The sequence below is a fragment of the Melopsittacus undulatus genome, chromosome Z (assembly GCF_012275295.1).
Source record: "Melopsittacus undulatus isolate bMelUnd1 chromosome Z, bMelUnd1.mat.Z, whole genome shotgun sequence".
Classification (NCBI taxonomy): Eukaryota; Metazoa; Chordata; class Aves; order Psittaciformes; family Psittaculidae; genus Melopsittacus; species Melopsittacus undulatus.
This window is the reverse complement of record NC_047557.1, coordinates 52,619,195-52,643,934: the sequence shown is the minus strand read 5'-3', so window position 1 is coordinate 52,643,934 and position 24,740 is coordinate 52,619,195. Positions and strand designations below refer to the sequence as shown.

At 38.5% G+C, this 24,740-nt stretch overlaps 2 protein-coding genes across 12 annotated transcripts in view; one reads left to right on the top strand and one right to left on the bottom strand.

Moving 5' to 3' along the window:
* Positions 1–465: 465 nt before the first annotated feature.
* Positions 466–24,515, bottom strand: RNF170 (ring finger protein 170). 8 transcript variants are annotated; one of them, XM_034072931.1, is made up of 8 exons: positions 24,384–24,515; positions 21,812–21,868; positions 13,835–13,978; positions 9,838–9,913; positions 8,455–8,566; positions 7,326–7,399; positions 5,265–5,369; positions 466–4,094 (listed from the first exon to the last, which is right to left on the bottom strand). In XM_034072931.1, the coding sequence occupies exons 3-8, from the start codon at positions 13,969–13,971 to the stop codon at positions 3,825–3,827; spliced, it is 774 nt and encodes a 257-aa protein (XP_033928822.1). In that variant the 5' UTR covers positions 13,972–13,978; positions 21,812–21,868; positions 24,384–24,515; the 3' UTR covers positions 466–3,824. The 8 variants fall into 8 exon arrangements, with proteins under 8 accessions (XP_033928822.1, XP_033928823.1, XP_033928819.1 ...); XM_034072932.1 differs by lacking the exon at positions 24,384–24,515 and adding an exon at positions 24,283–24,360; XM_034072928.1 differs by lacking the exon at positions 24,384–24,515 and adding an exon at positions 24,189–24,207.
* HOOK3 (hook microtubule tethering protein 3) overlaps positions 24,122–24,740 on the top strand; it is a 91,699-nt gene continuing 91,080 nt past the window's right edge. For all 4 annotated transcript variants that reach the window (XM_034072924.1, XM_034072923.1, XM_034072925.1 and 1 more), the window contains exon 1: positions 24,122–24,286. In XM_034072924.1, coding sequence (XP_033928815.1) covers positions 24,230–24,286 — 57 coding nt within the window. In that variant the 5' untranslated portion in view covers positions 24,122–24,229. The remainder of the gene's footprint in view (positions 24,287–24,740) is intronic.

The window sequence follows — 24,740 nt, the reverse complement described above, 5'->3', positions numbered from 1 at the left end:
GCAGCACAGGCCAGTTACATCCAGTCCTTCCCTGCCCCTCCTCAACCTTTATCCTTTCTGTAAAACTAGAGACTAAGTGCTGTTTCCTTCCACATGCTTCACTAACTGAATATAATCCATCTGCTTTTCTTTGCTTGGAGGATTTGTATGTGAAGATGATAATTAATCACCTGTACTGCTTTATCATCCTGAAAGCTTAGTGCCCATGGATCTGTAGGTACTGACTGGACTGCTCAGGGAAAAGACATCTAATGTACAATACACTTTTTGGGACTAAGATAATCAGGTCCTTGTAATGTAATCCTTATAATGGCAATAACAAAGCTGAAAACCACTGAGTTACCTCTGAACATCCTGTCCACAGACAACATTGATCAAGGCTGCAGAACTTTATCCCAGGGAAGAGGGAAAATGGGGAATAAAACACTTTCCCATCCATAAAGTCAATAAAACAAAACAACAGAATCTTTTATCCTAATAGCAATTTATTATAATTAAAAGTAACAAGTAGGTTTAAATCCTTATTTTCTTAAAAATCTAGTATAACACACATGTCTGCTACAGTTCTATGAAACCTATGGCAAAATTGTATCCCCAAATCACACCATTCTGCCTCATCCTCACAGACATCAGTGGTGTGGGACACAAACAAAACAGAGAGAGATCGCCCTACATAGCACTTGTCACAAGGATAAGAATGACCATTAGGCCTCAAAATGCTACAAGTTATTCTGTAAGAGCTATTAATCATAACTTAAGTTTTCTCAATTTTCATATTGCTGGAAAAATCAAATAACTCACACAGTTTTTGGTGAAGCCGTAAGGATCTTTTAAGAACTGCATTTCCCCCTCCTCTTTCCTGCTACGGTTTTTTTTTCTTTTCTCCCCCTTGATGACACAGCTGCCCCATTCAAGGTAACAAATCTGCAGTGACGTTTTCAGTCACTCCACACAGCATGACATATTTCCTCCACATTCTGAGACAGTGCTCAGCTCTAGCACTCAACCTATAACAGTACTGAGGAACAACCTGGCAGCACACTTTTCAGGAATACTACATGTTCATATATTAATCTCCAGCTTTGTGGGAGCTCTAGAGCTTAAGTTAAGCTCTAGCTAAGTACTCAAGATAGCTAACTTACTTACAGCTAGCTCAGATTCATGTAAAACAGCAGCAGCCAGATGCTGCAGGACAGATGTATCTTCATGTCACAGCTGTTCACAAAAGCCCTGAGCAAGTCATAATACTGTTCATCAGTGGCTTGGAGGACCAAAAAAAAAGTCTCCACAAGCAAGCACACATACTGCTGAAAATGAAGGATGTTCCTAATTTTGTCAAGCACTTAATGTGTTGAATTTAAGCTTCAGTGTTAGTCAATATTCAAAAGTAAGCAGAAGCCCACGAGTGAAACCTTTCTGGCTAGCAGAAACATTATGAAGGAAGGAACAGAACACACGTAAACTTCAAAAAGCATGTAGAAGCCACTCAGATATGACTTGTACATGCTTTCAGGTACACAAGAAGGTTTGTTCTTCAGGAGCAGATCACTTAGGTGGATATATCATAGAATCATAGAATAGTTAGGGTTGGAAAGGACTTTAAGATCCTCTAGTTCCAACCCCCCTGCCATGGGCAGGGACACCTCACACTAAAGCATGTCACCCAAGGCTCTGTCCAGCCTGGCCTTGAACTGTCATGGATGGAGCATTCACCACCTCCCTGGGCAGCCCATTCCAGTGCCTCACAACCCTTACAATAAAGAACTTCCCCCTTATCTGCATGAACTTCACAGTAGCTTATGGAATTGTGAAGCTCAGTGAAAGCAAATCAGTAAGCAGCTTCACATACATCTATATCCATTCTGAACTTGGAGAGTCATGGAAAAAACCATAGACACAATCATAGGATAAATATATGGAAGAGGTACTAGACCAACAAACTCTAGGAACAGACTCCAGTTGCTCTTCAACAGCAGTTCACACTCTTATCTAAGCAGACATACAAGTTAAACTCCAGGAGAAAATATGGTGTTAAATATACCCAGTTAAAACTTTTTTTGAGTTTGCTGTCAGCTGGGTATCTTGGGGAATAGAAAGCAAAACCCAAACAATGCTTACAGCAACACTACAAAATCCTGTCATACCGAACATCCTAAACTATTATCTTGGTTTGTGAATGTACCTGATAGTTTATGAGCATCCACACTTACTCAATAATACTTTAATTCTGAGCTGGCCACTAAACCACCCATACAATAGCAATGCAAACACAAAGGGAAAAGATCAACTAAGATGCTTAATAACAGATAGTTTGCCAAATCAAATAGCATTTGCTTCCAAAAAATTCAATTTTCTGTTTTGCTCTCCTCCTCCTGCCCTTGTTTCACTTCCTATTTTCCTTCGTGCCCATCTCTAACAACCAGCCACATGGGCAAACACAGAAGTTTTGAAAAGGTCCCTTTCATTGTAAGTCTCATCCCATGTATGTAAACACACAAAGAATCACCTGTCTAATCACTGTCTTTCAAGTACTCAGGAAGTTCAAATAAAATGGCTATCATTATTCCTCTTAACTAAAATGTACATAGACCTATCATATCTTTGACTTTTCTACTGGTATTAACTTCTTAAAATGGAAATACTTTCAAATTTCTTCTGTAGCTATGATAGCTTATATTCTAATGCGCCATGAAAAATAAAGACCAACACTAAGGATAATTAATAACCTGGTATTTTAAAAAATATTTCTAGCATTTTTGGGTCCCTTATCACAGACCATTTTCAAGATAATTCAGAACCCACTCTACTCACATCCAAATCAACCAACTAACCAACCAAACAAGGAAACCCCAGCTGAAAACCAATCACCCCAATATCTGCGTTGTTTAATACTTGTATTGCAGAAAGTACATTCAGGTAGAGTTCTGTAGTGTAAACACACAGTTCTGACTTCTTTTCTTCAACCACTATTTAAAATTCAAGAGTTCTTTCTATTGGCTAAATGCTTAAATGCAACTACAGGAATGCAAACTCTCACTTCAGATACACTGCACTGACCCAGAGCAGTGTAAACTGCTTTCAAGATACATACCTACCTCATAAAGAAGCCTGAAGAATAAAGTTATGCTCCCACTTGAAAACAGAGCACTAATCAGTGCATAATATTGGTTACTCTATCTAGATCAAATACTGTGTGTATTCCCCAATATAAAAATAAAATCGTACAAATTGCATGCAACTGTACATAGTGCAGTTCAAGCAATACTGAGGTGTTCTCCTTGTTTTTTTGAAGCATGTGAACAATAGCAAACTGCAGGGTGGTAATTGTAATGCAGTCTTTGTGTTTCTTCTTCAACAGAGACATACAAAGCTATTGTTATTTTAAAAGACTCTAGCCCACAATAGGGAGACTTCAAAAAAATCTAGCTGTGACAACTGCACTGTGAAGAATTGCTGGATTTCCTTATATACGTCCAAATTACTCAAATGGACTTTTCATTAGAAGTCTTTTACTATAATTCCTTTTTCATAAATCACACACCAAAAAAAGGTGCTTTCTGTTTTGATTACATACAATTGTTCATCAGGTGGAAGCAGAGGAAGGTAGCTTATTATATCATAAAACTAACCTCATCTTATGAAGCATATGTAGTATACATAATTAAATGGTCCAGTTAAGCATCACCACACACTAACCCTTCATATTTGTATAAGACGACCAGCTATGAAGTTGTAACTACTGAAACTGTACACAGGCGCCTTGGTAAACCATACTTATGTTACATCCCACAACTGCCTCTGTTTTGGGCTAATTTTTGTCCATTTCATCTATTTAGTCGCTGTGTTACCACTTCCCGGTACATGATAGAGATATATATCAGCAGAAGAAAAATGACAAAGAAATCATCCAAGAAACCCAGAATTCCAAAGAGAGCTTCAGGAAGAAAATCCAGAGGTGAAGCCAGGTAAAGCAAGGCTCCAAGCAAGCAGAGGAATATTCTGATGCGAAACATCCAGAAGAGGCCCCCAACGGAAAACATCTCCCTGAAAGCATGCCGCAATAAGGTGGGCAGATCCATAATTCTTTCCATAATCTATAAAAGAGAAACCAAAAGTTAGTATTTTGCTTTAGCAACAGATCCATGATAACTTTCCAAAAGATGGATCAGCCTTCAAAGTAAATTAAAGAACCTTTAAATGAATCTATTCCTGCCTCCTTTCCATTTTACTACTATGATTCTGTTATCTGACTACTCAGTAGAAAATACTCTCTTTTTTGTTGTGTGTCTTTTTATTTATACCAGTTCCTTTGCCTACTCTACAGAGTTTCTACGCAGAGCCATGAATTAAAAAGAGTTATTGGCAAAGCTGCAAAAATTCTCAAGAAGGAAATTTTGTATGTGGCAAAAAGGCAAATTAAGGCAATACACCGTGTATAAATCAAAGACAATTTATCTAATCTGATTAGGGCTTTAATGCAGACTTCTGGCACAACCTCAGACAGGTCACTGGGGACTAGACACAGAGCCCACAGAAAGGTCTAATGGAGGCCAAATGGTAGTTTCATACTATTCTGTATCAAAAGTATAACTGTTTTATGGTTTAGAATATGAAAAAAAAAATCCATCTTGCACCTCTTATGTCTCTTTGGATTATAGATTTTTCTTGCTAATGTTTTGTTACTATATCCATATTCAATGAACAGACGTAGAGAAGTAGGGAAGTTACTAGTATGTGAGTGCATGTATTTTACCTTGTAGATAAGAATACGCACATAGAAGACAGGCTCACCAGACTGACTTTGTAAAGTTCATAGAACTTCAACCATTTCGCCTAGCTATTTATAAAAAAAAAAATCCTGTTTTCTTCACTGAGGGAGCAGAATAAAGACTGTAAAATCCAAGGAAGATTGATGTAAAGTGAATATTCTTCCTTATACGCCATGTATTTCTTTAAGTATTTTTACTGACTAATCCTTTCAAAGTCGCAATTAAAAAAGATCTTAACACATAAATTGGGAACTCAAGGCCTATTAGAAGTTCTCACTTGCAACAAAAATGCAAGTTTCCATACTTTTACACATGGGTCATGGGTTTGCCTTAATTATGTAAATATGAATTTCCATAGTCCCTAAGCATTGTGAAGAGAAAATTCATAATGGGGGGGTGGTAGGGGTTGGGGTGAAGAGGAAAAAGAAATAACAAAAAATATTGTTAAACTCCCCTAAAATCACTGACTTCCACCCAAATTTACCCCAGACTTACAGATCTGGGCTGTCCTGAGAATCTCCGATTGTAATCATTAACATCTTGAAATACTTGGGCTGCATCCTGCTGATCTTCACTGAAGAGTGGTAAAAACAATGTTACCTAGGCACAGCAGGGAGATTTTGTTACAGGTGCAACTGTTTTTTAAGTGCGGACATTGTAAACTACCAATGAAAATAGTAAATTTCAGTTAACTACACAGTTGTTTAGTTGAATATTTGGTAGCAAAATAAAACAAAAAATGATTAACATGGACCCTGCTGCTAAGTTTTAACAAATTGTTTACAACTCTCTACAGAATATTCATCTTTTAAAAAAGATTGTTAATAACAAGGATAAGAACCCTCTTTCTAAGAGAGAATTACAGGAAATTTTTCTAAACACCTAAGTTTTTTATGTTTCGGAACAGATGATTTGGATAAAAAAGTTAATATACCAAATTAATCTAGTTTTGTTTCTTAAACTGAAAACCAAATAAAGAAACTAATGGCGCCATTCTTCTATCTTTAGAATGGCCTTGAATTTCAGGACACAAGGGGCAAAACTCATACTTTTCCACTTGGACATTCAAACAAAGACCAAGAAGAATAATAAACAGGAAAAGATTTTAACTGTCGGCTCTTTTGTAAGCACAGAGAATTCTTCTATGTTCTTGAGCTAATTTTCATGTAAACATAGAAAAACATGTACGGTCATATTCATATGTATCTTATGTTACATTTCTGTATAGAAGTTTCTGAAAACACTTGCATTTAGAAGCAATGTTCAGGTATCAAACACAGATTATCACTGGAAACAGTTCAAATTATTACAATCATCTTCAAAATCACCTGGCCACTAAATATTTATCTTTTATCTGTGCAGCAGTCGCATTTAGCAAATGACACCATGGTCAGATCTACATTCAACTCCTAGCCCTGCCTTCTGCCTTCAACGAACCTTCTGTCTTCAACAAACCTTCTGCATGACTCACGCTGTTCATGTGTACGTACTTCCATCCCCTATTTATAAATCAGACCTGACTTTTCCTATGTCACAGAATGAAAATGAATGCATAACTGTGCCAGCAGTAATATCCAATCTACCTATTATTCAGAGGAAGGTAGAAGAATATCTATATAAGGACACAAGCACACACACAAAAATCACTTATTTTCCCCTTTTCCATCTTCATCATCTTTACTTTTTGTGTCCCTCATCTCACTGGCTAAATTCTAAACTTACTCATTCATCCTGCAGTCATACTTATCTTTCTTTTCTCTGTGTTCTTACAGTCATTTGTCCTGCTCATACACACAATTAAAGTAGGATATAATGTATGGGCAAGGGCATCAGGCATATTATATAATTCATCAGAAGGTACTAGCTCTGTAGTTGTGCAGTTAAAATAAAGATGTAATTTATTTTATATATATATAGTGTATATTTTGTTAAAAGATACATTATAAAACTCAGAGATCCTATGTGTTAATGAGTTGCAGGGACATATTTCAAACTGACAATGTAAGTAAGTTGTGTAGGAAGTTAATGCTTGCTCTACAAAGCTCATATTAATAATACATACAAACTAAAAATAGGGACAATATAAGAAATTGACATGGGTAGGTTTTTTTGCTGGGGAGAGAAGGAAGGGAGAGGGTACTTCTCAGAAACCAGCAGTATACTGCCTATTGGCAGTTTTCCACAACAGCCAGGTCTTTCAGATGCAAGTTCTGGTAATGAAGTTATGTAACATCCAAAACAGAAAGCATGGAAAAATCATAGTTAAGATCTTATGATTTATGTTTTCATATACTCCTTTACAGAAAAATGGCTGAGTATCAGTGCTGCTCACTTAAATTTGAGTTGCAGGAACAATCTGCATTTTTTAAAGCCGTTTGGCAAAGAAAAGTGTTATACAAACAAAATAATGTCCACCATCTATGTCTCACATATCCATATTCTTTCAGCTTCTCAGCCTTCTGTCAGTCTTCCTACTGCAGTTCACATGTAAGTGCTTTTTTGGTAAGCTATATTAGATAACCAAACTATCAGGTCCATGGCTACTTAAAATATTACCGTTTGTCTGCAGATTGGGCAACGGATGGCACCAAGCCATGAGCCATACCTCCAGTAGGCAATAATGCAGGAACCTGATGAAGGCAAGTTACAGACATTTAAACTTCTGAGTTGAAACATTCACTGCATGAAATGGCATGCTACACACCAAGGGAAAAAACAGAAGTGTATAAGCAGTTAGATTAAACCTATCTTTGCTGGTATAATTTTGTATATAACATTCACTGAAGATACCTACAACCAATATGTTCAAATTAAGTGCTGTTAAGTGCAGAAAAATCCTGAACAGGTTCAACTGCATTATTAAAGTATCATTTCCTGAAGACAGAAGACTTTTTAATCATTAACTGAAGAAGAAAATAATTAAAAATTTTACCAGTTTAAAATTGAGAAGTCACAAAAATGTCAAGAGACATAAAATTTATCATAAAACCCTGGCTTTATTATAGGGGTTTTAATGGATGAAGGAATATATAAAAATCTGAATACTTCAACTGTTTTCCAAATTTGTAAATTCTTTTGCTTAAATGACTAAGCTTGCTGTGCATTATATACTCCATAAAACCAGATGAATGCAGTTAAAGAATCCTCCTGGGAACACAAAGAAGAGGCAGCAAAATGCTACACAGGGCATTTATATATAAATTTAAATTGCAGGGCCCCAGAGAAAGAGGCAAACACTTTAAGCATTGTGAACTTAGCCTTAATTCTTCAGGACTTCCAAGAAAAAAACCCAACACTCTGAGAAAAAGATAATACCAAGCAGAATTTTTAACTTTTTCTAAACTGCTTCTTTTAAATGGTGCATTTCCAAGTGTTTTTCAGCATCTCCATTTTTTCACTAACTGGAAACAAATTACACTCTCTGCCCTTGACATCTTTAAATTAACTGTGGGTTCAATCCTGATAGCAGAGAAAAACAGCACATTCTCAATCTGACTGTTTGTTCACAAATATATTTTCGCAGAAATTTATGTAAAAATTATTTCTAATGCACATTAGAAGATAAGCAGATAAAATCAAACAAGACTTTGCATTAAGGTGACTATACTAGTGCTATAAGTTTGTGTTTCTGTTCTGGTTTTATCTTTGCAGCTTGGTTGTTTTTTATTTTCTTTTTCTTGCTTACCACAGAAAAGATGTCCACAGTTTGTTTCTATAGGAAATGTAGCCTGCTGCAAACAGACTGGACAGGACATATCTGTATAGAAGCGAAGTCTATCATCAGCAGAAGCATCCTGCTGGAACACAACAGAAATGCAGTGTTAGAGATACCATTTTTATACTTGTCTATGGAATTTAAAAAAAAAAAGAAAATCTAGCATTCATTCACTAGAAGCCAAACAATCAAATGCAAAACTATGTGAAATGAAAGAGAAACATCTAAATCAAAAAAATCAAACATAATTAAATGCAAAAACTGATATACTAAGCCAGTTCTTCTTGTGACAAGCCCATTATTTTCCCTTCATCTGTTCTGTAAGTGTGTGCTTCAATCCAGTTAAAGACCACAGGGAAAGAACCTCCTTGGTTCTTCACATTAAGTTAGGTTAGACATGCTGACACGTGAATAACAACTCAAATTGAGACTTGTACTTTGTTACCCTAAGTTGTTCTGTCCAGAGCCAGGTAACTGAACTGCATTGTTACCAGTTGCAGTATTCAGTGTTCCCAAACTCAAGGACAGACATCAGCTTGTGTATGTCAATGCCATGAAATACATTTTCTCCCAATTTTGCCATATTTATCTTCCATATAAACAGGCACTATAGCTAAAAATCCGTCATTATTTCAAGAAGTAATATGACAAAAGACTCTCCTGAATAATCTCCAAAAACATGGGTTGTCACTCTCAGGCTGGCACTCGGCAAGTTCCAATAACCTGGCTTAGACTCACCCATCCTCTCCTCTACATGTCAGAATTGGATGCAGTTACAGAAGGGTTGGGGTTTGAAGGACCTTTAAAAACCATGTAGTCCAACTTCTCTGCCAAGGGCAGGGACATGTGTCACTACCTTAGGTTCTGCAAAGTCTCATTCAATCTGACTTTCAGTTTAAAAACAGTGCTCCTTGTCTTGTCAGTAAAGGCTTTGGTAAAAGTTTCTCTCTGACAGACTTTGTTCACTGGGTCTTATTGCTGTGCCACTGTTCTGCTACACACAGGTTATCAGTGCAAACTCTAACCCCTGTCGTGTGGCAGCAAACTGTATTCCAGATTTCCTTTCCTTTAACACTAAGGCCCCAGAACATTGAGGAAGCTCACAACATAATCTAACATGCTCCACCTTGTGGCAAAAACTTGTCTGCAAAAAGAGCCAGCTGAATATTTAATTTTAATTACTTATATGTTAAAGAAAGCCTATGTTGTTTCATTACTTGATAAAGTTCAAAGATGCATCTGTACAGTAAGGAAGCTTCCACAGCTTTCAAGACCAGCTTCTTCCAGAACCTCAGAGAAGTCTACACTACCCAAAATGAGACAGTTAAATGACGCCAACATTTGGCACAACACCTGCTCTGTTTGAAGCTGCTGACGAAGAGCTCGCACTAGCTCTTGATTTTCTGGGTGTATGTTCTGATGTTCATTTCTGTGAAAGGAAATACAAGCAATAAGAAAAACTGAACACTGTGACCCAACATTGAAAAACAACTGACTGGAAAAAAAAAAGGAACTTGAACAAAGGGTAAAACTCATTCCTTCCTGCTATAAAGGATTGTAAAGGAAGTACACAAATAATTAAGGAAACAGGACATGTATTCTAGATCCTAAAGTTACTCTGGACATTTAAAGCTGTACAGCAGCAAGACCTTTCAGAGAGACTCCATAATCAATCATTAAATCATGTTTAAACTAGATTTTCATTTGAAACAAAATAAAGCTATTAACATGCAAAAAAATAATGTTGCTTGAAAGTTTTATATTTATCACGTAGAAATATTTTCTGTCTCCATTGCTAAGTTTTGAATTGTTGGTCTACTGATAAATTTCTTAAGTTTTTCACTCATTCCCTAAGTTACAGTATTGAAAAAACCTAATTATTTCATCTGCTACATGAAAGATAAAGACATAACGTTTACATAAGAAGGGGTAGGCAAACTCTTAGATTTAGAATGTTGAATTTATGTAACTATCATCAGACTGGATATAAAAAGAAATCACTCATTTTAAATCAGTCTTTAAAAAGACTCTATAGGCTCTGAGACTCTAACATGAAGAAAACTTCAGGTTAGAGGTGCCAAGGGGAATCACAGGGAAGGGACTCACAGAATAAAGAAGGCTGGATACAATACAAGTTTGAAATTCAAAAGCACAATGGGAACAGAATTAGAATTTAAAATTATGGTAACAAAATTAAGAGGTATTGAGTTATAACAAATATGAGTCAATAGCATTATATTCAAAACCGTGAGAACTTTTTATGCTTTATTTATTCATATGTATTTCAAAGGTGATACATTCTCCTCAGCACTGTTGAGGTCTCAGCTGGATTCTGTTTTCCATTTTGGGCTAAATGCATAAAAACATGTAGAGAAGTTGGAGGAAGTTCAGAAGAGAATAAAAGCTACTGCCCACATTTTTTAAACATTACAGAAAGAGTGAAGAAATGTCAGTTCGTATAAAGACTGCTCATGGAGAAAAAAGGGAAGAGGATAAGTCTTTCATTCTATAAATATGAGCAATTATTTCCCACAGTTACCTAGGGTTGGTGGAAAAACATTTCTAATTACAAAGTGTACAAAATCATAAAAGGTTACCTCAGGGTATTGTGATCTATCTTTGACTGAAAGTTAAATCAAAAATCAGGTTGCACCATTTCCAGGGATGATCTAGAGAAGTTGATCCTTTGTCAGAGCTGAGGGCTGGACTGGATGAATTTTTAGGATATTTTTTGGTTGCAGTTCTATTTACATAATTTCCTCCACAGCTCTAGCAGCTTCTGCAATATTTTCCTTCATTTGATGTGGGCAGTCATAATACTGCCTTACTGCTATCTTTAACATTTGGTGTCCTTCATTCTTTCTTCAGAGGAACAGACAAACCACATATTTCTAATGCTAATAATTACATGTTTATCTGCAAAGAGTACATTTATTTAACACTAATGTGAGTGACATATATGGAAGTTACATGATGGGAATCTTACACTAAAACCCTTCCTGCCCATCTTGTGTCTCCATGAGTCAGATTTTGTGGATGTTGTCTGTCATTCATGTTATATGTATGAAAGTATTTTCCTGTTAAAATGCTACAAATTAGCATAGTTTTCACCTTCAGTTTGCCAGGACTTCGATATATATTGAAAATTCAATTTAAATTACACACAAATAGAAAGTGTGAATTATAAGCCAGTTTACTCTGATTCCTTCACAAATTACTTACTGCAAATTTTCTGCTAAAGTGTTCATTTTATACTATGTTGAATATTGAATACATGAGAAAATTTGTAGAGATGTAGAGGTACAGTATGTACAACATCTGTCACGTATGCGTAAGATGATGAAATAGCGAACACTGTGGAGTGTCCAGGAAGGGACAGCATAGGTCAAGACATATCAAATTCATAACTTCTGTTATTCAATTAGTGTGAGAAAATAAATCAAATAAATTAAAACCAGTGCGGTTCTATGAAATTAAAGGCATTATCAATGCCAGAAAGAAATAAAGTTAGATGTGGAGTCTTCTAGTTTCCCTGTTTTTGAGTGTTAGCACGTAAAAAGATGTAATTTTTTCATGATGTGGAAACATGTACTATGTATCACAAAGAGCCCCACTAATCTATAATTACCAGGAGGAAGGCTGCCTGAATGATCAGTGTGCAGCCTCACACAGGGAAAGTGAGGGACAGTACTTATGGGGACTGGTGTATTACTGCGCAGTGATGACCATTGTTAATTTCCAAGGATTAAGACCTCAATTTTGCTGAAAGTACCAATTTAATCTTACAATGAAACCATTTGATGGAATAGAAATTAAGAGAAAAAGTTTTAAACCTGCAGATACACAAACATGGGTTGGGTAAGTCATCTGGGATAAGTAGGGAATCTCTGATACAAAGCACTGGAGGGTCTAGCTCCCTTTAATTTGTTTGATAAATTAAATATTCACAGTCTCATTGGTAATGTGACAACCTACCCACAAGTTTAAAAGATGATGAAAAAAGCTAGCAGCATTTTATGGAAATTTATAAGTCAAAGACATACAGGTTTCGCAAAAGTATCTTATAGTGATTGAACTAAACATTTACAACTTGGTATCTATGTTAATTACTCTTAATAAGTTCCTCCAGCAAAAGCACAGAGACCTTCAGTTCATGCCCTGATGTGATGCTTCATTGAGTTCTCCCTGCTGGAAACAAGTGCAGCAACCATATCCCTTAACAGTTCTGTCCCCTAAAATCCACTGCAACCTACACTACTTGTTGCCTACTTGAAGTTTTCATTCAGTTCCTGCAACTTTATTCACTACCATAAGCCTTCTTTCATGCATTTTTATCCAGGGCCTGTTCCTAAAAACTTAAGTATTTCAGATGTCACATACTGAAGTACAGTCTGGCAAAGAGACTGTTGTAATGGACACAGTGTAAGGAATACAGAGACCACTGTATTGCCTAACATAACTAGAGAAGAAAAAGGAAACACAACTTACAAATGCTAAAAATATCAATCTAAGGTAGAAAAATTGTAAGAGCAGAGAGAGAAAAAAAAAGGAACTCCTGAAACCATCTGAATAATTGAAACAGCATTGGAAAGAAAAGCAAGGTGAAGTGCATATGCTTCTCTCAGATTCCTTTATCTCCTGATCCTGAACAGCAGCACAGCCCTGCAGTCCAGCCAAACATTCACACTCTGATTTGTTTTGTAGCTTGCTCCCAAATACCTCCTACTTGGCAAAGACTTATTTTCCCAAAATACATAAGCTAAGGAATTTGTCAAGTTGAAAGGAAGAACTCTGAAATGAAAACCAGCTTTGATTACTCATTACAGCTACTGAATTTCGACCTTAACATTTTGCTTTATGGAAAGCATATTATAGCTCACTGTTTTCCAACATATTCTTTTATAAAATGAATCAGACAATTTATTAATGTTTGGGGTTTTTTTGGGGTCTTTTCTATGGAAGAAGGCCGAAACTAGAACATATGTTGCTGGGTTATATCCAATCTTAATTGTGGAGTGACTACTGACAAATCTGTCTGTTGTAATCAAACATGACAGACACACCAGCCATACAAACTGTAAATTCAGCCATCTTCAGTCTTAAGGAATGATGAACATTATTCAGTTTGATCATCTGAAGAGTTAAACTTCACTTCTGAGAAATGCATCATTTCATTCTACCTGAATTAAAAAATGAAACTCTGCCAAACAATTAAACAGAGTAAGTGATTGATCATTTCCTTAATATGAAAAATCGCAGTTGTTTTATATACTAATATGAAAAATTGTTGAGAAAGTTAGAATTTTACAAACACAGATATGTTGATTAATTCCTGTCAACATAATCTCACCTTAAAAGCGTATACACCAGAGCAGCAATGAAAGTGAAACTGAGCACAACTGCCACCAGTACCTGGTCACTTATTCCTTCTATAACTGAACCATTATCAAGCTTCAAACTCTGAACTTCTGCTTGGTGACTGGCCATCACAGCTCTAAAATGGAAAAAGAAATATATATATGTACATATATATACACATTAAAATATACATACGCTCATGTGCATTTTAAACATAGTTCCAAATAATATGCATAGAATCATAGAATAGTTAGGGTTGGAAAGGACCTTAAGATCATCTAGTTCCAACCCCCCTGCCATGGGCAGGGACACCTCACACTAAACCATATCACCCAAGGCTTCATCCAAACTGGTCTTGAACACTGCCAGGGATGGAGCATTCACCACCTCCCTGTGCAACCTATTCCAGTACCTCACCACCCTAACAGTAAAGAATTTCTTCCTTAGATCCAGTCTAAACCTCTGCTGTTTAAGTTTCAACCCATTACCCCTTGTCCTACCACTACAGTCCCTAATGAATAGTCCATCTCCAGCATCCCTGTAGGCCCCCTTCAGATACTGGAAGGCTGCTATTAGGTCTCCACGCAGCCTTCTCTTCTCCAGGCTGAACAGCCCCAACTTTCTCAGCCTGTCTTCATATGGGAGGTGCTCCAGTCCCTTGATCACCCTCGCGGCCCTCCTCTGGACTTGTTCTAACAGTCCCATGTCCTTTTTATGTTGAGGACACCAGAACTGCACACAATACTCCAAGTGAATAAACATCTACTCATAGAAACAATACATTCCTAAAGAAACAGAATAGTCACTGGGGAAAAAATGGTAAAAGAAGAGGGCACAGTTGCGTTTTTACCAAACACTGAGCTTGCTGCAGAGCACTGCAAAGCATTTGTTTAGCCCAGTATCACACAAGTCTTAAATGACTGTGCTGTGATCTAAAGACATTTTTTTAAACCTCAGTCAGATTCTTTACCTGGGAATCTTTACCAGATAACTTCCCCAGGAATAGGCTAATGATGAATAAGACATATTCTAAGGACAGCTCATTTTAAAAAAGCATAACGACTCTGCATTATCAAGGATTTTAGCTATTATACATGATTTCTGCTAAACTGAGACAATGTAGAAACTAATATGCACCACTTCTGTGAAGAAAAAAACTAGGACATTTGGGGATTAGCTGTTTTATAGAGTGTTAAGCACCCATTTGGATACAGAAGAATGACCTGATGCAGTACATTATGCATCTTTGCTATGCGTTACCATTCTACAGCTGGAAACATGAGAAAAACTTGTCAGAAAAAGACTTACCAGGCCTCCCTAATTAGACTAGTTTGGTTTATATTCATTTCACATATGCAACAATCAGGATGCTTTGTCAATGCTAAGATTTATTAATCTCCAGCATTAACGTACAGCTGGAGACAAGCAAAATAAAACAGTTTCCAACACTGTTAAATCACTCCTGTTGTAATCAGGAAGTGAAATGAACTACAACTGTGAATGTTACAAAACCAGGAGAGTGAGGCTAACTCTGGCAAATGACCACAAAGTCATATATAAACTGTGTCCATACACAATTAAAGTACTTTTCATACAGAGCTGACATAAAATCTCAGCATCAATTTATGAGGTCAGGTAAGGCAGGTATCACTTACTTTACATCCTAGTCCAGTGTGTGTGCATAAGCTTGCAAGCTTTCATCAGTGTTTCTCTCTGCTTCACAGCTCACCTGTAATTTTTTTTGTCTAGCAAATATCACCAGACACTGTGGCCTGAAATTAACTGCAAAACTGAAATGGAATACAGGTCATCAGGATTTTAGTGGATACCTGTAATGACTACCCTGCTAAGATTTCAATATGCTAGTCTACTGCTAACTTAGAAGTGTAATCTTTTTATCATGTTTTCCACATGATAGTTATTCTCACTCCCCAGATCTTTTCCTGTATGAGCTGTGGAGCTTTTTCCAAACTTCCTCATATTTGTGGGAGCTGCCCTCTAAAGCATCAATGCTTCATTGTATAAAAGGATAAACGACATAATTAAGTACCATAAGAGCAGAGAAAACTCATGGAGAACAAAGGGAAGATTTCTTTAATTGTTGTACTTTGGGGCTTCCATAGTGAAAATAAAAATGAAAAGATGAAACATATGTGAAGTGAAACAAACTAAGTTATCTTAAGTGTCCCAGTCTGAACTGATATTATTACTACAGTCATATACAACTATAGTCATATTTTTTGCTAATCACATCTTTCCATAAGCAACTGTGTCATAGTGTAGACGCAGGAGTCCCGGACAACGCGGAGACGATCAATGTGATCAAGCGATTGCCAAACTTTATTAGATACAGTGCTCTTCTTATACCCTTACTCCCTTATGTAACAGCCTTGGATACTGAGCTCTAATTGGTTAGTCTAGAGGTTACTATCGTTTACAGAGCTAAAGTTTACAACTTGTTATAATTGTGATTAAATACCTTACTCTAAAAATACAGTGGGAAACTACAACCTTGGCAGAGATCATTCTCTGCACGTTTTCCGTGGAAAATTACAGAGGCCTAACAAGACAATTGACCTTGCTTATGCCTGCCAAAAATCTTCTTACTTTACAGTAATAAGGCTCAGGGTATCGGGATTGCTCACTATGTGGCCTTGGCTCTTTAAGAATTCCCACATCATAGTTTAACTACTGTAATGTCAATTAATATTCAGAGAGAGAGTAAATTCTCTCAAAGGTGAAATACCAGTATACCCTGTTTAAAGTAGGTCAATATTGAGACAGGTTTCATAGACACTCACATGAATATGTTCATATATAATGAGAAAAAGATCAGATCTTTGTGGAAAGGTCTTACATAGGAACTAGAGCTTATGCAAGAAGTTGTAGCATTTGTCTAGGTAGCTAGTTATGAAATTATATTGCTGTAGTTAAAACCATGAGGCTAAGGTGTTGCGGAGGTTTTCTGAGCAGCAGTTCCTTCATACTGAAGATCTGGACTGGTAGGTGTGCTCAACATTCCCAACCCATATACTTGATTTCTTTGCATATCCAATACCAAAGATGCATCTCCTTTTTACAATATGCCATTCTGAAACTCTCAGTTTCCACAACTGTATCTCAGGCAGTGTGCTTGTACCTTCAACTTCTACACTTTCTCTCCTTAAGTACCATCAACAGCCCACTAATTTCTGCTGTGTTACACTGTCATTTCTGGGTTCATCACTCACAACAAAGCAAGAAGAAAATGGCGAAGAACTGGTATGTGACGATTCCTCTGCTGTCCTGCATCAGCTGTGTTTGGAGAGACCAACATGCTAATAACAACTATATCCCATTAAGTACTATGCAGGGGTTTTTTTGTTTTTGGTTGGTTGATTTTGTTTGATTGGTTTGGGTAGTTGGGTTGTTTGTTTTTTTTTTTTTTGTTTTTTTTTTGGGTTTTGTGTTTTTTGTTGTTGTTGTTGCTTGGGTTTGGGTGTTGTTTTTTTTTTTTTTTTCCCAGAAATACATGCTGTGGTAGAGACATACAGATGATTTAACTGCATGTTTGGAAGGCAAGCATATCTGTGTGTTCACTGACACCTGGAAGGCCACTTGTGTCACTGCTTGTTTGGTATGCTCTGAAGCCAACACATGAATTGTCAGTATCACACAAAGAAAACTCAATTTCCTTGAACAGCCTTCAAGACATCCACTCTCTTTCACTCTCTGCAAGTTCCTTGCAACAACACTTTTAATCCTTATCCATCTACCATCAACAGCACTCACTACGTCTGCTCATGCACTCTTCTTGAAATAGCATACTATGGCGCCCAGCTTAGGAGCAGAATAAGAAATGCACAGATAATCACCTTCTCTTCCTTCCCGCACATACCCCTGTTACTTGTATTTACTTCGCATTTTGACTTACCACATATGACTTTCTCAATAACAATTTTCACACAAATGTAGTGTCCAGAAGAAATTCATGCAGTCTTTCTGGTTATATAAAATGGCACTCCTCAAACACTTTGACTTCTCTTAGGTATCAATATTGGCAAGGTGTGTAGAGGGTGGAGTGGAAATCCCTGGGACTTCCCTGAAGCTGAGAGTCTGGCTCAGTCCCTCTCCCAGCTGCTTCTATTACTAAGTTCTATAGAAGACAGGCTACCAATGCTTAAGGCTCACAAGTTTTAACTTACTTGCTGCTTCTGGACAGCCAACAACTACTAAGCATATTCTCCTTATTACCTCTAGCAGTTTTTTCTTAATCAGACCATTGCACAGGAGGGCTGACATGAATGGTGTAGGCTATGAACTACAAACAGAAAGGTTTCACTTCAAAAGATCAATACATGCTTTTTCAGAATAGTCATTCAACCCTCAGTAAAGGCAGCTGCAATCTCCTCCCACTCTTGTCTCTGGATCAGCATGCGAAAAAAGCAATAGCTACAAGAACAGAGCTGAAATACACTACTTGATGATTGTCTGGCTGAAGGAGGATGCACTTTTCTGATTTCAAGTCTGTTTTGAATATTTTCAAAAAAAATATCTAGAATTGCAAGCTTGCACTTCATATTTCTTCAGGTACAACCACAACAGCTCATGAACACATCTGCAGTTGTTTGAATAGATCAGATAACACTTCTAAAACAGCTGCTAAAGAATCTTGCTTCTCAATGCATGTGTTTAGCAGGGTGCTCTTTCAGCTGATACAATTAATAAGTGAGGTACAGTAGACTTAATTCTTGAAGACTGTAGTGAAGACCTTTCAATCTTCAGAGACAACCAGTACTGATAAGGACTAAGTATGTCAGAAAAAACTTCTAGAACTAGACTTTATCACAGACATCTCACCTCTCCTGACATAATAACCAGTAATAATTTGATGTGGTCTGTATTAAACTCAACTTTTTTATGCTGATCCATTACAGTTGTCTGGTTATGCAAAGAGTATTTAATGAAAATTTTCACCATATAATCCTTTTCAGATCAGAATCCTATACCACAGGCTTTTTAGACATTAAATAATTTTAAAGTTTTTCTTTTTCTCTGTAGATTTATGCTACTTCTGTTTCTCTATACAATTGAAAAGGTTTTTTTTTTTTTTAAATGATGCCTATTTTTTTATACAAGAAATTAATTCTTGCCTACACTAGCTCTCAGAAAAGTACCAAATTAATGGAATGACTTCAAGGAAAAAAAGGCAGTAAGTAAAAAAAGGAATGAAATTTAATAATAAAAATTGTATGAAAAAATCCTAAATTTTAGAATTCATTTTTGGTTGTACTTAAGATTTTTTCTCTTTTTAGCCATTTAACAGCTATACGTTTCTTAAATGAAAGCATAATCCCACCCTGTGTTACAATTAGAGGTTGAAAACCAAACAACATTTAATAATACTCACATGAAAACTGCAATTTTTGCAGTCATCCTCTTCATGTTAAAAGTATCAGTTACAAAGTTTAAAAATCCAACAAAAATGTTGGGCCTTTCTCCTACATTAAAACAAACAACAAAAGAGGTCCAAACTTAGTTTCCAGCTTCATTTCATCTCATCTTCAAACTACTGGTACTTTCTTGAAGCGAAGCAATGCAATTGCAAAGCGAGGTGAAAAAGGACAAGTAGGTACTCCTCCATTCCTCTTGGGCTATCTAAGCTACAGCAGGACATTGCAGCACAGTACTTACACTGGGATCAGGTTTATCTGCATTAGGATTCTTGATAGCTACAGAATGTACAACCTCACACTGAATTGTCCACAGAACACTTGGAACATTCCTTTGTCTATGGCTAAGTATGAACAATGTACGCAGGATTATGAAAAAAAAAAAAGAACTGAGCAATAATGTATTTAGAATGTTTTTTATTCTTGGAAACTCATATAGATTACATTGAAAAGTGAGGGCATGAGGACATACACTAGTGTGGATGTATCATTTCTTCATTTTTTCAGCTTTGAAAAGCATTATGAAGACTGTCAATACTCAACATAAAGCAGAGCTAGAAGAATACCTCATGTTTTTGTGAAATAAAGAAATGAAAAACAATTCAGTGTTTGTCATGATATATTGAACACTTGTTGGCAGCTATCCAGAATCCAAACATCCCCTTCAGTATTCTGAAAGATTTAAACTTTTCCAATTTTATAGCAGAAGCACCACATGCTAATACACTCTCAAAACCACACAGATTTCAGGGCTCACTACCAAAGGAGCAATACAAGCACAGAGAAAAAGAGGCTCTCCTCACCCCTGAGCAGTAAACAATGATATAACACACAGGCAATACTGCTGAGAGATACAAATTAATCGCTAAGAGTAACATTTTATTGACTTTGAGAACATTGTACAACTTGTTCAACATCCGAAAGATAGGTTGGATAACAATGTGTCCTTTCAGGGATGGGCTGGGAGTGAACTGCATGAGAACAAGGTTTGCATTCTTGTGGAGTAGTTTTGTTCTGTTTTATTTTGTTTAACTTAATTTTTATTTTGTGTATTTTCTTCTTGTTGCAGCACTGGCAACCAACCCCAGCTCTTGAAAAATACATAAAATTAAGTCAGTGGTGGTGGGCTGGCGGCAAGTGAGAAGCTGTAATTCCTTTTGCCAGTTGTCTTTCACTAGCAGGAGCATTAACCCCTGATAAATATGCTGCTTAATTTGTAGAGAACATGTGTTTTCCATTATAAGCTAATTCCTCTCCAGCTAGTAAAATACTGTGTCATATTTTTTATGATGAAAAAAAGCTTAAACTCCTCAAAATTTCCTTCCATGGAAAAAGGAACAACAAAATCTGGCTTCAAGAAAAAGATTGTATCAACAGGTTTCTAATGACATTACCTGGTTTAGATAATAGTAATCCAGTTTAAGGATTTAAACATACTAAAATGCAGCATATCTATTCCGTCACCCACCCTCTGCATGGATATTAGCTTACACTGAAATACCTAAGGCATAGAAAATCTAGTGATTTTTGTTTCATTTAAGAGAAAAACAGACAAAAATTTCCAAATTAAGACAATTTTTTATGTATGGAGCAATAATTGAGACCTCTCTCATCAGAAGTTATCCAATTACTTCTTACTTCATGGTAGCAGCAGGTTGGGGCCATTATCTGTGGTTTGGAATGTGACTTTGCAGCATATGGACATTTGCACGAAATGGGACATTGCATAAAACGGGACATTTACAAATCCAGGAAACTGGATCCTACAGTTATTTCAGCTCTCCCTCATGAGAAGCTCAAAGGTGTGTCTAGACTGCATTCAGAAAGAGTTAGCAACATCAGGCATCAAGCATGCATGGTAAGCAGTAAACATCTAACTAGCCTAATCCTATATCAGCTACATCCTGAGCTGATACATTTTATCCGGGTACTTCAGTGTACTAAAGGTGGATTTTGAAAAAGGGGTGTAGACACATGTCACGTAATAAAACAGAAATAAAGAAAATGACAGTGTACTCAAAAATGTGGTTTGAAGGAAACAGGGTTTATTAGTTTTTCATTTTTGTGTCTTATTTGAATAAAGCATGCACAATAATCTCTAGTATGAAGTATCTCCATAGGTTTTAAAAATCAGGAGGAGATCACCCAAAGGGGACACTTACTAAGGGAATTAAAAAAAAAAAATCATGTATAGCAACATACAAACTGACAAGCTTTCTTCTGTGAGAAGGCTCTTAAAGATGACTTGGGATAATCTTACTAGGATTTAATGTAATCTGTTAATACAGCACTAATATGAGTTAGCAGCAACTCTGAAGTCAAAAATCAACTCAGCTGGTACAGCAAAATTATAGCCAAATTCAGCAGTACCAGCTTTGAGGACTATGTAGATTGCACCTAGGTGTGTGCATGCTCTTTGCAAAAGAGAAAGAAAAAAGCATAAAGGGTCTTGCTAAAACAGGAGAAAGGACAATTTCAGTATGCAAATAATAATTTTGTTCAATATACCTTAAGAACTAACCAACTGAGGCACTTGCCTGGTAAGGTGGGATCTGCAAGGTCTGAGGTCAGCAGTCTCGGGGGCACATTTTTCCCTGAAGAGAAAAAAATAAAATAAATATATATATATGTATGCATGTATATATATATATACACATATAGTCTACTTCTGCTGGTGTAATCATGCTTTCAAATTAACAATACCACAGATGCAAACTCCAGATGCCATTTGGTAAGCGAATATAATGCTGAGTTAATACACCATGTTACTGGAGAAACGTTTTTCTCATGAGCCTGAAACTATGTTGCTTGCTTGAAGCAAAAGACAAATTCAGTAGTCTGTATAGTCTTACTGTTTGGAATGTCTGTCTGGGTGATGCATGACCTGTGTAAAACAATCCCCAGGAAAGTTCCACTGAGGCTAAAACATACTTAAAAACATAGAGTTCTAATAAAAAATAGAAGGTGGAACTGAATTCATATGCAGATAGGAATATGAGAGAGAACTGGCTTTCAGTTTGGATATTTGAGTTTTCTGATCAGACAGGAAGAGAAAGGATATACTATCAATTATAATAACGTTTACTGAAATACGGTAATACCTCAGAAAAGAATAAGGAGGCTTTAAATCTCTTAAGCACCCAAGAATTCAATATTGTAGAAAACAATGGTTCTGAATACAACCCTACATCTAAAATAGGCAGCAAGAGGGAAAGCATTATTGTGTTCACATCAACAAAATACAGAATACAAACTATATGTATGACAACAGACAAGTGGAAAATAAATACATTAAAGAAGATGAAGCAGAAAACCTTAAGCACTGAAATATACCTGTGGAAGCACCTGTGTTGAAGTACCAAGCATATAGCTTGAAGTACACATTCAAACTTTGAAGTGAAAGATACAGTTGTGTAGTTTATATAGCTTTTTAAAATTTTTCAACTCATTTCAGAACGGCAAAGCTAGTCTTAAATGGAGAGACCAAATCTGTGACTTAAAACAAGCAGGTTGTACAATGAGATCAGTGAGTAGGTACTTTACTGGGAAAACCTGAGAATTGTCCTACTGTCAAGCTTTTACAATACACTTTTAGTTTGAAACCAGTTGGCACAAAGGAACACTCAGATTTTGTCAATGCTACCAACTTATAAAATGGGAGAACTGTCATGAAACAGGAACAAAGTGCTAGCTACCAGATCTGCAACCCTTCCTTTCTTGGTTGTTTATTCAACCCTCAGCTGTTATCAAGGCACCCGGCTTGCCATGTCACACATCATGCCAGCTGCTAACTGATAGGGAACTGTACAGCTTATCATGACATCCAACATTTGTATTGCAAACTTCAGGTGGGCCAAAATTCAACTGACTACTGGAAAGGAGCTTCCTGGACTCTTCAGGCAATCCCTTTGCATCATAACAGAGAGCTACTATGTCTGGGACAGCAAAGGTGCAGAGCTGCTCCAGCCATTAAACACACTCCTTGTCTTCAAGATTAAAAATTAATTGAATTACCTGCTGCTATTGCTAAATAAGTAAGTTTATTTTTATAATAACTAAACTTTTCTACACCAGAGTTTTCATGAGAGGAAGCTAATGTAATTTTCTACTCCCACAAGAGAGGAAAACCTCACAAAGACTACTCCTTTCACAGGCCAAGCCATATTACTCACTAGGAAGAGAATGTCTGTGGGTGCAGAGTCCTCACAAACCCACGCTCCCAAAGCCAGGGACAGCCGGGGCGCGGTGCGCTGCTGCAGGTCCCTCCTGGCCCTGCCTAGGACACCCCTCGGACAGCTCCAACCCGTCACAAGCCGCGGACAAGCACGCACACAGACCAGGGGGCAGACCCCGTGTACGGCTGTGTCTCCCCGCGGCACGCCTCGGGGGCCCGGCGGCATACAAGACCTGGAGCGGAGCGCTCCGCGCCTCGCTCCTCCGCAAAGCTAGTCCCCACTCACTGCCACCCGCAGCAGTGGAGTCTAACAGGGTGCCTGGCCGAAGGGCCGCAAGGCGCCGCTCACACCTCCCGGGGACGGCACTCCCCGCCCCCTCCCGCCGGTTCTAACGGGTCAGGGGGAAAGCCCTCGGGCTGGGCGGGCCGAGGCCGCACCACGGCCCCTTCCCCTACGTGCCGCGGGCTGAAGCGCGGCCCCGCACGGCGGTACCTCAGCAGCTCCCGGCGCGCGCAGGGCCCGCCGCCGACCACAGCCCCGACGGCCCCGCCCTCCTCCGCACCCCCCTCCCCGACAGCGTCGCGCCGCGTCCCGTCGCGTCTCCCCCGCCCCCGCGCGGCGGCCGCACGGCGCAGGCGCGCGCAGGACGTTGACTGTCAGGTCGCTCTGACGTGTCGACGCCGCGGCCCGGCCTGGGACAGGGCAGAACAGGGCGGGAGGGGGCGCCGGCGGTACCCACCCGTCCGCGGCCGTTACCCCCCTATTCGGCTGCATCCCGCCATGTTCAACGTGGAGAGTCTGGAGCGGGCCGAGCTCGGGGAGAGCCTCCTCACCTGGGTGAGTTCTGCGGCCGCCGGGCCCCCGCCCGAGTTGGGCCTGTGGGAGGAACACGGCTCCCTGCGTCGCCCTCCCTTCCCCGTCCCGTCTCTCGCACCTGGCCTTGTGTCGCGGTCCTGCTCTGGCGGGAGAAGACGGCTTCGCCCCGCCTCTCCGGTCCGGACCGCGCCCTGGCGCTCGGGCCAGCTCCAGCGCGACCGGGGTCGGCGGAGCTCTGGCGGACCCACCCCGCCTCATCTGGCCGAGCTGAGGGTGTGGGGGACTGCCCGGGGCGGCAGGACGGGCTCTTCCGCCGCCGCCGCCTTGGGTCGGCCTCCGCGTCGAGGGAACAAAGAAACCCACGGCTCTCGGCGCCGCGACCGGCACGGCTGTGGGGCCGGGGCCTGCGGCAGAGGATAAGCGCACCTAGGTGCGTCCCCCATCACCCCCGTCTTGCGTCCCGGCTCGGCGGCCT